General features: G+C 37.9%; 1 protein-coding gene across 5 annotated transcripts in view; it reads left to right on the top strand.

Annotated features, from left to right (window-relative positions):
- Positions 1–14,582, top strand: part of LOC126334527 (spindle and kinetochore-associated protein 1-like) — a 424,403-nt gene that overhangs the window by 367,374 nt on the left and 42,447 nt on the right. For 3 of the 5 annotated variants that reach the window (XM_049996877.1, XM_049996879.1, XM_049996878.1), the window contains exons 2-3: positions 3,691–3,743; positions 11,593–11,810. In XM_049996877.1, the coding sequence (XP_049852834.1) occupies positions 11,604–11,810 (207 nt within the window). In that variant the 5' untranslated portion in view covers positions 3,691–3,743; positions 11,593–11,603. The remainder of the gene's footprint in view (positions 1–3,690; positions 3,744–11,592; positions 11,811–14,582) is intronic. The other 2 variants (XM_049996882.1, XM_049996881.1) reach the window with 1 other exon arrangement.

The following is a 14,582-nucleotide window of genomic DNA, read 5'->3' as shown; positions in this document are numbered from 1 at the left end:
TTTTGAGATGGTATCAAGGCACTGGAACATCGTTCGACCAAGTGCCTTATTCTACAGGGAGACTACATTGAAAAATAAAAAAAAGTTTCAGTGATGTAAGTACTTTTTTCTATTCCGTTCAGATAACTTTTGAAACCACCCTCGCATGTCCAGGGTGGGGCAAATAAAGTGGTCTGCAGAACAGAGTCCAGGGTACTAAGAAACAGTGCAGGGAAAATGAGAGACATGACTAACCTGACTATAGCAGGTGCTGAAAGTGACCATCATTCATCTCTTCGCACTTTTGGGCCCTGGTCAGCAAGTTGTTAAAGGCGAGTCGAAGCTGGACTGGTGGAATTGCTGCAAACTCATCCAAAATATTTTTCCACAATTCTTGAAGACTATGAGGGTGATTGCGATACTCCTTAGACTTAAAGAACTCCACACATAAAGTAATCACACACTGACAGATCCGGTGACTAGGCTGGTCAGCAAGGGCCAAGGCCACACTGCAGCTCCAGGTGGAGTACTTGTCCCCATAATCGACATGGTATGCCGATCTCTTGTGACAGGCATTGGGTTGATTTGGTTGGTTGATTTGGTATCCGAACATTACAGGTCTGTTTTTCCTACTCATTTGCATTAACATTTTTCTACATTTAGAGCTAGCTGCCATTTGTGATACCAACTAGAAATTTTGTCTAAGTCACCTGGTATCCTCCTACAGTCACTGAACTTTGATACCTTCCCATACACCACAGCACCATCAGCAAACAACTGTAGCTTGCTGCCCACTTTGTCCGCACCAAATTGTTTATTTGTATAGAGAATAACAATGGTCCTATCACACTTCCATGGGGCACTCCTGACAATTCTCATCACTGATGAACACTTGACGTCGAAGACAACATATTGGGTTCTGTAACTTGCAAAGTCTTCGAGGCACTCACATATCTACATACTTATTCCATATGCTCGTATCTTCTTTGACAGCCAGCAATGGTGCACTGTGTCAAAAGCTTATTGGAAATCTATAAATACAGAATCTGCCGGTTACCCTTTATCCATTGTTTGCAGTATATCGTGAGAAAAGGGAAAGCTCGAGTTTCACATGAGTGATTCTTTCTGAAACCTTGCTGATTTGCATTCTAGGTCTCAAGAAAATGTGTTACATTCGAACTAAGAATGTGTTCAAGGATTCTGCAGCAAACTGATGTTAGAAATATTGGTCTGTAAGTTTGCGGGTCCAGTCTTTTGCCCTTCTTATCTGCAGGAGTCACCAGTGCTTCTTTCTGCTCGCTTGTAACTGTGCACTGGTGAGAGATTTGTGATAAATGCACACTAGGTAAGGGGCCAATTCTGCAGAGTATTATCTAAAAAACCGAATTGGGATGCTACCCAGTTCTGGTGAATTTGTTTTCAACTCTTTTAGTTGTTTCTATACACCAGGGATGCCTGTCACTATGTTGCCTATACAGGAGTCAGTTCAGTGGTCAAATGAAGGCATGTTAGTATGATTCTTCTGTGTGAACGTTTCTTAAATGTGAAATTTAAAACTTCAGCTTTTGTTTTACTCTCTGCACCTGCCACACTGGACTGGTCAATGAGTTTCTGGATGGAAGCATTATACCCACTTATCAATTTTATGTAGGACCAGAGTTTTCTCTGGTTTTCTGCCAGATCTTTTGCTAAAGTACGACAGTGGTGGTTGTAAGCTTCGTGCGTAGATCTTTCCACAGACTTAGGAATCTCTACTAATCTTTGCTTGTCGTCATTTGCGCGTTCTCTTTTGAACCGAGAGTGCAACAGCCTCTGGTTCTCACCATTTTCCAAATCTTGTTATTAAACTATGGTTGGTCTTTTCAGCCCTGAACCTTTTATATTGATTCAGTCAAAATGTGAGAGAAAGATAAATTTAACAGTGTGCAGTCTGATAACATTTATGAACAAGTTGTACCACCCATTTTATAACAGCATTTTTTTCAATAAGTGTCAGGAATTATGTAGCAATATTAATAAACTGAGTGAACTAATTTGCTATTAATTTATAGGTGTTTTAGAGTGTTTTTATAGCTTAATTTGAAATAGGGTGCAAATAATTAAGAGAACCCAGTACTTGGGCACTGGCACAACTAATATTACCTTTTAATGCATCAGTTGTTCTGTTTAATTTTTGATAATCCCTGAACACCCATTTTAGACAGTATGTGTTCATCAAATGTGAATTTGTCATATTGCAAGCTCCTAAATTAATTCTGTTGATTCAACAGCCTTTCTCTAAGTTGAAATCTGTACTCAGCAAGTTGCCTTAGGTGTGTGGTGAAGGTACTTCTGATACGTTGTCTTTGTGCTCCAAACCTTGTTCATCCATGAAATGTGTGTGGAAGGTAATAGTCGGTAAACTTCTGTATGAGCTCTAATTTCTCTGATTTTCTCATTGTAGCTATTTGATAAGACACCTATGGAAGAAAATAATGTTGCCAGACTCCTTGGAAGGTACACACTCGGAATATCAACAGTAAACCTCTCTGTGATGCAAAAATTCCTCACTTGTACATCCCCACGAGACTCTTATCTCGACTAAATGATCTTGTGATGAAACACACTGCTCTTCATTGCATATTTTTGATCTCTTGTATTAGTCACACTTGGTAAGGGTGCCTGACAGATAAAAAAGACTCAGAAATCACCCAGACAAGTGTTCCATAAGCAATTTCTTTCATTGATCAATTATATTGCGTTAAGATGGTTCCAGTAAATCTCTGCATGGCACCTGCTTTTCTTACAGTTTGTTTTATATGGTAATTTCTATTTAGGTCATTTGTAGATGGCTTCTCATAGATATTTACGGTAGTTACTGTTGAGATTGGTTTGTTGCCAATAGCACAACTGAACAGCAGAGGATTTCATCGCCTACTTATGAGTAGTATTTTATATTCATTTACATTGAAAGTAAACTGCCAGTGCCTGCACCAATCATCAAACTTCTACAAATATTCCTGCATTTCACTAGTCATCGGGCAGTGTTGCCTTTTTATAGACAACTGCATTGTGTGCAAACAGTCTTATGGAGATTCTGATATTATCCACCATATCGTTAATATATACTGTTAACAGATACTCCTTAAATTAGTTTTACGTCTGTTGCTTTTGTTCTGTTAGGAGTGACACGCGCAGTTCTGTCTATAGTAAATTCATGAATCGAAACACAAATCCAGTCTGATACTTGGTGAGGTCTTAATTTATTCATAAAGTGACAGTGCAAAGCTGAACCGGTATGAAAGACTTTCCTGAAGTCAACGAACATGGCATCACCCTGTGTACCATTGTCTATGTAAGTGCCATTTTGGTGTTCATGTGATGATTGAAAACAGGAATTGTCTTAAGATTTCCTGTGGTGAAACAGTTTGAGAAGACAGACGCTTCAGTATTTCAGCCTAGCTCTTTAGATTAGATTAGATTAGATTAGATTAGTTTTTCGTTCCATAGATCCGTGTTGAGGAGATCCTCGTGGATGTGGAACGTGTCACTTTTTTTTTTTTAAGCTGAAATAACAATACTAATAGTATGAATATATACAACACATCATTTGTTTCTATTAAAAAAATCGTGAATGGAGTAGAAGGAATTGGCCACTAATAAGTCTTTCAGGCTCCTTTTAAACTGTTTTAAACTGATCTTTATTTATAACTAATTTTTTTATGTTTGCAGGCAAGTTATTGAAGATAAGTGTTCCTGAGTAGTGGACCCCTTTTTGAACTAAAGTAAGTGCTTTTAAGTCCTTGTGCAGATCATTTTTGTTCCTGGTATTGTATGTATGAACTGAGCTGTTTGTTGGAAAAAGAGATATATTATTTAGGACAAATTTCATTAAGGAATAAATATACTGAGAGGCAGTAGTTAGTATACCCAGTTCTTTGAAGAGGTTTCTAAAAGACGTCCATGAGTTTACTCCAAAAATAATACATATTACACGCTTTTGGACTCTGAAAACTTTTGTTTGGCTTTAAGAGTTGCCCCAAAATATTATACCATATGACATTATGGAATGAAAGTAAGCAAAGTATGCAAGCTTTTTCACTTTTATGTCGTCTGTCTGCTAACACTCGGATTGCAAATACAGATTTGTTAAGGCGTTTCTGCAGTTATGTGGTGTGCTCCTCCCAACTGAATTTATTATCAAGTTGTAATCCCAGGAATTTATGACTGTCAACCTCTTCTATCTGCTCTTCTTCGTACTTTATGCATATGCTGGGTGGAAACCTCTTACAGGTTCTGAATTGCATATAGTGAGTCTTTTCGAAGTTTAATGTCAGTGAGTTGGCTTTAAAACCATTTATTAATATCCATGAAAATATCATTAGCAGATCTTTCTAGAACTACTATTTATTGCAATACTTGTGTCATCTGCAAACAAAACAAACTCTGCTTCTGGCAGTGTAACTGATGAGAGATCATTAATGTACACAAGAAAAAAGCAATGGCCCTAAGATGGATCCTTGTGGGACACCACATGTAATTTCTTCCCATTCTGATGATGACTGATGACTTAATTCACCAGTCCCTTGCACTGACACCCTTTGTTTCCTGTTAACGAGGTATGACTTGAACCATTTTGCAGCACTGCCCGTGACACCATAGAATTCTAATTTATTTAAAAGGATGTTGCGGTTTACACAATCGAATGCCTTTGACAAATCGCAGAAAATACCTGCTGCTTGTAACTTGTTATTTAATGAATTAAGTACATTTTCACTGTAGGTGTAAATAGCCTTTTCGATATCAGAACCCTTCAGAAATCGAAACTGTGTTCTTGATAATGTTATTTGTGGTCAAATGGTTGAGAAGCTGCCTGTGCATTACTTTTCTAAAATTTTTGAGAATGCTGGCAAAAGTGAAATTGGTCTGTAGTTTGATGGCATCTCTTTATCCCCTTTCTTGAATAGAGGCTTAACATCTGCATATTTCAGCCAGTCAGGAAATGTCCCAGTTATAATTGACTGGTTACACAAGTAAATTAGAATTGTACTAAACTCACAAGAACATGCCTTCATTAACTTTGTTGCTATTGCACTAGAATGCTTTGTTTTTAAAGATTTTATTATGGAAGTTATTTCTTTTGGTGAAGTGAGTGACGTATTCATGTACCTGAAGCTATTTGTAAAGGCTAGTTTAAGATATTCAAGGGCATTATTTACTGATCCTGACAATCCCTTTCTATCAGTAATGGATATAAAGTACTTGTTAAATAGATTGCCACACTATGCCCATCGGTTACTAATGTGTCATCTACCCTTACTGCTATTTGCTCCTGTTCCTTTCTGGTTCTACCAGTCTCCTCTTTCACTATATCCCATATTGTTTTTATTTTGTTCCCTGACATTGCTATCTTCTTCTCATAGTGTATTTGTTTAGATTTCTGAATTACTTTTTTTTAATATTTTACAGGATTCCTTGTATTTAGCTAAATCATCAGCATTGGAGCTATTCTTGGCAACAGATACATTTTCCTTTTTGTCTTACAGGAAATCTTTATTCCTTGTGAGGTCCATGGTTTTATTATAGACTTCTGTTTAATTTGAGTAACTTTTAGAGGAAAACAGTTTTCAAACATGGTACTGACATTGTTCATGAATGTGTTTTATTTTTTATTCATGTCATGAGCAATATAAACATCTTTCCAGTTCATATCTTTGAGCAGTTTTCTAAAACACTCAATTTTTGGTTGATTGAATACTCTCCTGTATACAGATTTAGCAGTCTTGATAATCTGCTTAGAATTTACATCTAAAACAAGGAGCTGCATGTCATGATCTGATAGTCCATTTATTACAGGTTTTATGATATGATTTTGTTCCTTTGATTTGTCTATAAAAATGTTATCAATGGCTGTCCTTGAGGATTTAGTGATCCTAGTTGGAAAGTTTACAGTGTGAGTTAAATTGAAAGACAACATTACTAACTGCAGTAAATGTTTACTGGAAGATTGAATTAGAAAATCTGTATTAAAGTCACCAGCAATCAAAATTCCTTTGTTTCTTACTGTTAAATAACACAAAAGAGCTTCTAGATGATTTATGAATAGATTATAATTTCCTGCAGGTGCTCGGTAAATAGTTACTATTATATAGGATCTGTTATGGAACTCTACTTCTGTTGCACATGCTTCTAGATGCTGCTCTAAACAGAATTTATTAATGTCAATGTTCTTGAATTTATGGCAGTTTTTAATAAATGTGGCAACTCCTCCTCCATCCATATCTACTCTGCAGAAGTAGGAAGCTAGCTTAAATCCTGAAATGTCTAACATATCTACACCAGTGCTCACTTGATGTTCAGAGAGGCAGATTATGTCAATTTGGTTAGATGAATTCATTTCATCTATACAAATGAGTAGTTCATCAACTTTATTTCTGAGTCCCGGAATGTTCTTATGTAATAAAGATAACTGATAATGCATACTAATGGGATTATAACTGCTTTGGTGAAGATGAACTTGCAATTCTGATTATTTTCTGTTAAACATTGTTTAAATGGAGGCTGTATGCTAAAATCTAACTCCTGTTCATCTATTTTCTCAAACTGAGTGTGTCTGCCAATCTCTCTTAAAACTCATTTTCTATCCCCCTTCCCTATCCTAAAAAAAGGCATCTCTCTGACACCTGTGACCACTGGTATTTTACCACTTGTGACAGTGTCCCCCCTTAAGTTTTCTGGAACCAAGTCAGACAGTTTTCCCTTCCCTTTCCTATTGAGGTGAAGGCCATGCCAACTGTAGTCCCACCTATCAATAGCATCCACAGGAATCAAACCAATATGGGACCCTATATCCATCCTAAGCAGCCACTCCAACTCCAAGTTAACCCTCCGTACGGAAGAGTTCAAATGAGGTCGATCATGGTGTCTTAACACAGATACAAATCCCACACTCGTATGCTTCGTTGCTGATGCTATCTTCACCAGGTGACTCTCTATGGAATATTCAGTCTCTGTCAATGCTGTTTCCCGGGCCACCCACTATAACCACGGCATCCTCCTTCGTGAAATCCTTGTATCAAGAACCTATATCCTCTGTTACCTGACCCAGATCTGCACTAGGCTTGAAAAAGTTTATGACCTGGTACTCTGGACCTAGATTTTCTTGCAGTAGTTGGCCAACACCTCTACCATGGGAACTACCTAACAGAACTTTCTTTCTCTTTACAAATTTCCCTACCTTTTTCAAGTCCTTGAAAACTTGTTGTGCCCTTTCTACAGCTTCAGCTACATGAGGCTCATCCGATTCTGACTGAGGCAACAGGTCAAATCTATTTTCAAGATTTATCACAAAGCTGTCTGATGCTCTCCTTTGCCTGTTCCCCCTATTACCTGTTGCCTCTTCCCACCTCTGTTCACCCTTCTCCCTCTTTAACCTGTCCAGATCCCCCCTTGCCTTGTCTAGGTCAGCTTGAAGAGCAGCAATTTTCCCTTCCTGTTCCAGTATTTTCCTATCTCTGCTGCAGATTCTACAATACCACTGGTGAGCCTCATTTATGTCCCCATTTCCCACGTCACTACATTCGCCCCAATGAAAGAAACACCACCACCCATCACACCCTACCCCGGAACTAACGATCCTACGGCATGTCACACATTTCTCACTCATGGCAAAAGCAGAAATCGTCGTATAAACTGATTTAAGTACTGGCTAATATGTAAACAAAGGACCCTAGAAACTATTCAGGCAGATATTAATAAGTTGAAAGAGTAATGAATAATAGTTCTCTCATTTTACATTTCTGTGCCAGTATTCTAAAATTTCCTGGGTGTTTTTAGTCCCTTTAGTTGTCAAAATTTTGCTTTGAAATTCATTTAACAATTCTTGCTTTGCTCTCTTTGCGCTCATATTTGCTTTGTTTAGCTTTTGTTTGTCAGAAAGGCTTTAACTTTGCTGAAATCTGTGATAAAGATCTCTGCTCTTGTAGCAACTTTCTGATATGGCTATTAAACTATGTGGGTCTCTGAGCCCATAAAGCATTGTTCAGTACATACTGGTCTGTGACATATTGAACCACACTTTTGAATTTTATCCATTTTTCCCACATCTTCATCTTCAGACCTGAATATTTGATGTTGATTTCTCAGATACTGTGCAATTTATATCCTATTGTTCATGCTAAGCAAAAACATTTTCCTACCTTTCTTAGCATGCCTTATGATGAGTGTAGGTTCTGACGCTTTCACAACATTATCATCATAAATGCCATCCTCTTTGTTAACTGGTTCAAAATGTTTGTGTCTTTTTGTTGCCAGGAGGTCGAAAACATTACAGTCACAAATCTGTTCGCATAATTATCTGCTGAAAGTAAGTTTCAGACAAGACTTTCATAATATCTCACATAAAGCACTGTCACTAACACCAGTTTAGTTTGCATGAGTCTTTTTCTATAGCTGTCAAATTGAAGTCTCCCTCTATTATCACAAGAAGACCAGGAAATTTACTCACCACATTCTGCAAGTTCTGTGCTTAGTCACTACACCTCCTGAGGCAAATGACCTATAACAGCATGTGATTATCATGTTTGACCCAGATTATTTCACATTCAGGACCACTAATAACCTCAATAGATATCATTAAATTCTATACAACAATAAATATGCGTCCATCACTGGCATCTGACGTTTTCTTAGTATAGTAGCGAACCATAAAAAATTTGGAGTGAAGTAACAGTATGAAATTGGCTAGAATGCTGCTTACCACAGGGGATGTTTTGAGTCCCACACAGGCATATTAAAAATCGTATGTTAGATATTATTAGTTATCCTCCTCCAGATGTAGAAAAATAAACTCAAATGTGCATACATGCACAGCTCGCACACATGGCCTCCACAGACTTCTTTCAGTTTGTTAAATGAGTGATGTAGTGCAGTAATTGGCACACTGGACTTGCTATCAGGTCGGTGATAGTTTAAACCTGCATCCTGCCATACTGATTTAGGTTTTCCATGATTTCCCTAAATCGCTTAAGGCAAATGCCCAGATGTTTGCTTTGAAAGGGCATGGCTGGTTTCCTTCTGCTTCCTTCCCTAAACCGAGCTTGTAGTCAGTCTCGAATGACCTCGTTGTCTTGAGACGTTACACACTAATCTCCTCTTCCTCACAATATACCTGCCTTCCACTCACTGCCTCCCCTACGTGGTAAGTAACAATCTATCCTATTTCATATTGTTGCTATCCTTGCTCCACGTGGAGACGCAAGATGCTGATGTAAAAAAGAATCCTGAAGTAATAAATGTGCTGACGAGATCAGTAATAGTGGAGTAATAATAATAATAATAATAATAATAATAATAATAATAATAATAATAATAATGAGTGTATGGCATTGGTGGCTGGGAGACCCCTTGTGGGGGTGGTTCGGTCGCCGCTCCGCAAGTTGTTTAACGCCACTGCGGCCACTTGCGTGTGAATGAGGGTGAAATGATGATGAAAGACATACAACACTCAGTCATCTCGAGGCAGAGAAAATCCCCAGCCCCACTGGGAATCGAACCTGTGACCCCATGTGCGGGAAGCGAGAACGCGCCGCGGACAATAGTGGAATAAATAACTCTCATTAAATTTCAGTCCCTGGGACAGTCATACATTCAAATCTCTGCAGCTTCTTCAGGCATATATGGAGCTCTGCCTGAATGGAAAGTGCTTCATTATCTAAACTGGGTAAGAATGAATACTTAATATCAGTTTTAACAAAATTGCAGTGATGTAGTTGGGCAACTTGCTAGTATTAATACCTACTCTATGAAGATTGTAAGAGGACAGTCCATCTGGTGCTTTGATACAGCATGACTAATAGTAACTGAGCACATGAAGCCAATCAGTGTCTTCTTGCCATTAGAAAGTAGTTTTGATGAGATGATACCATTTTGTACTTAGAAAATATTGCTAAATGGATTTATATAATCTCCTGAGTGACTGGGAGTGGGACACTTTTAATAATATCTTATGCTTCCAGTGGGTGCCACGAGATCCATGAAGTTGGATTTTTATTTTTTTTTATTTTTAGTATATCTGCATGAGAAAGTCATTGACAGTTGAGCGTGGACAAGGGTGGTGGTGATAATTCTCCATTAACAGCATGCGTAGTATGACTTTCATAACAACAGTTGTCTTCTACCAGCTGCTTATGTGTAGTATTTAATTAATTAATCAAACTGATATACGGTGTGAATTGTAAAAATTTAGGTTTTTTGACTTCATATTCATGGAGAATATTAACTGGTTGGTACATTGATACCTAATTGTAGCAGTAATCAAGACACTCAACAGCTAAGTTCTTCAGTTGTTGCAAATGAGAGAGACTTAAATTTCTCATTCTTAGAAGCCCTAAAACAGTCCACGGGGAAGTCATTTATTTGGTAAGTTAGCAGTGAGGATGTTGTAAATGTTAAAGGAGCTTGCATTCAGGAATTGTGCCAAAGTTTGCAACAGCTCATTTTTACTGTGATGTAGGTTTCTCACAGTGTGAGGAGCATGAAAAGATCTGTTGCACTGCCCTGACGATCTTCAGATTTCAGTAGTGTTACTCATAATTTATTCTTGAACTTTTAAAAACAGGCGAGTACGGGCAATCAGACATTAATTTTTTTTTCCTCCCTGTCAAATAATCAGTCCTTCAACATGCTGCGCGACATGTAGCATTGTCGTGATAAAGAATACTTGTATATTTTCAGCAGTGTCTCCTGACGTTTTTGATGACTTGTTTATATCTTTCAGCATTAACAAGTTCTTTGGTACTCTAAAGGAACAGTCACAACATTTTCAGTGTAAGTCATTCTCTTGGAAGTGCTTTCAGAACAAGCTGCATTTCTTGTTTGCAGTTAATTTTGGAGCAACCAAACAGTTTAATGTGAATTCTGAACTAAGCATTTTTCACTTTCCCAGGTGTGAAAGAAGTGAAAAGAGACAGATAAAAATCTACCCCTAATCAGGGAACAATCTGAGGCCTGTGGATCTGTGGTTGGCACTTTACCATTGAGCCATAAAGCAAGATGATTACCACAAACAAAATTATTTGTTCTAGAATGGAGGGTGACAGCTTCCATTTACAATACTTCCAGCTGACTTTGTGATTACCCAACAAGACCCTTGCTCATCCCTTCAACTGCTTTTTTGTAGAATATCAGTAAATATGTTGGAAACTGTATTTCTTGACCCAGATTCCCTTTTAAAGCACAAGAGAACACACTGACTGCATTATAGGCAATGATACCTTGCTATGTGATGCATGGCAGTGACATTTGGTCTTTTGTTTTAGTTTAGCCTAAAATTATTTCTTTTTACTGTCCTGTTCTTAGTAATACGTAAGATAATTTGAAAAATTATTCATTTTTATCTACAGAATTTATATTGTCTAAATTTATCGAAATAGGAAGAGTCTTTATGCTGAAACAGGTGTTTCTATGTTGGAAGTGTACATATAATTATTTTGCTCCAAATTTTTTGTGGTTTGTCTCTGTTTTTAATACGCCAATATGCTAGTGGCAATTATTACAATATATTTGCTAACACTTAATTGCTGACTATTCTACCTATATTTGCCTTGTATGTTTACAATGTTTCTTTCATTTAAGGTGCAGCACAAATGTCTGCTCTATTATTATCCGAACTCTCTTATTTGGAGGACAGAATAGACAGATGCTTGGGAATGGTGGAAATTTTAGGTGGTGTAAATGATACCGTGGTAAAACGTTGTGATGTTTTGAGCTCTGAACTAAATTTATGTCAGAAATATGTGGAAGAATTACATACACTTATGTTTAAGTACTCATCAGAAATTGAGAAAACTGAGGTATGTATGAACAAAATATATGTACAGAAAAGAGAGTAAGATATTAGACTACTGCAAGGGATAGTCATAATGTTTTAATTATTACCTTGAGCAAATAAAGCTTTGTAATATTTTGTTTATTTGCAGGTACACATCTGTAGTTCTGCTACAAACTGAAATCACTACACCACAGTACTACAGCATGCCATGAGAGGAGGCAAAACAAAATGGGGCAACTCATTGATGAAATGAAATATTGTGCTGTGATTAGGTTATGGCGGCGGCAGCAGCAGCAGTGTTGCAGGTCACCCAAATGGGCGAAGAAAGCATCTGAATTAGCCTGACGCAACTGCAACGTTTCTGCTGCTGCTGCTGAAAATGAATTGTTCCACAATACTCCAGCTAATCAATGGGTTGCACCATTCTTTTTTCTTTTTTTAATACTCCGTTGGTTTACTGTAGTACTATAAGCTGCAGATGTGTGCCTACAAACATAAAAAAATTAATTATATTACTTTGTTTCTAAGGTGCTAATAAACTTTTGTTACACATTGCAATATACAAACCTCCATATAACAATTACCAATACAATGATAAACTTAGGTACAGCAATAATTTTATATAGCCCCAACTGATTTCCTATACGTACTATGTTAATTACTTCTCATTACAATGATGAAGTAAATTTAGCAACACCCTGTTATAACTAAGACATAATTTTGAGAAATTTACTATTCCCTACTTCTAAGAAGCTCACTCTACCGGTAGGTATTGTTCATTTAGCGACTAGATTTTCGGCGCTTTATTTCCAGAAGCTTCGCTATATATTGCAGTACTGCATTCTTTGTAGCAGTAAAGAGAATAGCTTACAGGTGCGGGTGAGGTGTACTGAGTGGCAAACATCAAGGTGTGCACTCTTTGCCTGCTAGTCACCGACTGACTCTCTTCTAAAAGGAGCTTTGCAGTTTGACTGCCAGATCCAGCTTTTCTATTCCTGCCAAGCCAGTTCCATTGCGGAGGGACTTCCCTCAAAGTTTTACATGATTACAAACCTTTCCCTATGCGTGAACCAGTATTACAACTAAAGTTTTACCTTTCACATTCTCTTGCAGCACATTATTTTTGAAATTACATCCATAGATTAATTACAGTTACATAAATTGTCATAAACAATGAATAAAACATTTACATGGATGTTACATCAGGGAGCTTGGTTATACAAAAGCCACATAAAGTACAAGGTGTACAACTTTGCTTCCACCGTTTTTTCCCCAACATTTGACACTTTAATGAAACAAATTGGTGACTCATGTATCATTCAAAGTATTTTCCATCACTGACCACTACTTTCTCCCATCTTTCGGGCAGTGGACAAATCCCGCGTCGCAAAAATTATTCATCTTTTGAAGTGATCCACGAATCGATCCAATTCTTGACTACTTCATTACATCGGAAGTGTGGGTTAGCCAGGCTATGTGCCATCGATCTAAACAGGTGATAGTCAGAGGGAGTAATGCCTGGAGAATATGGCGGGTGGGGTAGGACTTCCCATTTTAACGTTTCCAAGTACATTTTCACCTCTTTTGCAACGTGGGTTCAAGTGGTGGTGTACTGCAAAATCACTTTATCATGCCTCTTGCTGTATTGCAGCCATCTGTCTTTAAATGCTCTGCTCAGACACTTTAATTGCGTTCGATAATGAGTGCCTGTGATTGTTTCACTTGCTTTTAACAGATGGTACATGACGCTGAGCTGGTCCCACCAAATGCAGACATGATCTTGGAGCTGTGAATATTCGGTTTGGCCATCGTCATGGAAGCAAGGCCGGGATATCCCTATGATTTTTTGCGGTTAGTGTTGTCCCCATTGAACCCATTTTTTGTCCCCGGTCACAATGCGATGCAGAAATCCCTTCCGTTTTTGCCTCTGAAGCAACTGTTCACAAACACACAAATGCCATTCAACGTCTCTTGGTTCCAGCTCACACAGAACTCAAGTCCATTCTGAATTATGCCCATAGCCTTGAGACATTTTGAAATGGCTTGTTGTGTCACTCCCACTAATCGTGCCAATTCTTCTCGAGTTTTATGCGAGTCTTCACTCAGCAATGTCTCCAATTCTGCATCTTCAAAAACCTTCTCTCTTCCACCACTATGCTGGTCTACAATGTTAAAATCACCATTCTTGATGTGTTGAAACCACTCAAGAAACATTCTTGCACTAATAGCGTCCTTACCAAACATACTAGAGAGCATTCGGGGAGACTCGGCCGCTGTTTCCTTCATATTGAAATAAAACAGTAACACCACCTGCAAATGACGAGAATTTGGTCTGTAAACTGACATTTTCAATCAAGAACAACTTTTTGGTGCATACAAATTGACTAACGTTTGAGTGAGGTTATGTTGACTGAGGTCCAAGCTAACTGCCTGATGTCTGCGATCTGTTTCTTTCAACCACTACTTAGTTGTCAGCACCTATTGGCAAACAGCGGAAGCAAAGTTGTACACCTTATAAAAACAGACAAGGAAGTTAGATAAGACCATCATAGGTAGTACCAACAATAGTGTTACAGACTGATGATACCAACTGTTCTGGTCGGTCTTTGACTGGCATCACAAAGAGAAAACATTCAGAAACAGAGGTATCTAATTCTGAAAGATCATAGATGGGCAGTCTAAGAACAGGTCATAGTACATTTGAATGTATTTTGTTAGAAGAATTGAACACCAGAAGTACTGCACTGAAGTATGTGCCACAACTGCTTCAAGATGATTAGAAGTAGCATCACTT

This window comes from Schistocerca gregaria, chromosome 2 (assembly GCF_023897955.1).
Source record: "Schistocerca gregaria isolate iqSchGreg1 chromosome 2, iqSchGreg1.2, whole genome shotgun sequence".
Lineage (NCBI taxonomy): Eukaryota > Metazoa > Arthropoda > Insecta > Orthoptera > Acrididae > Schistocerca > Schistocerca gregaria.
The sequence above is the reverse complement of the archived record's forward strand: the minus strand, read 5'-3'. Positions and strand labels throughout refer to the sequence as shown.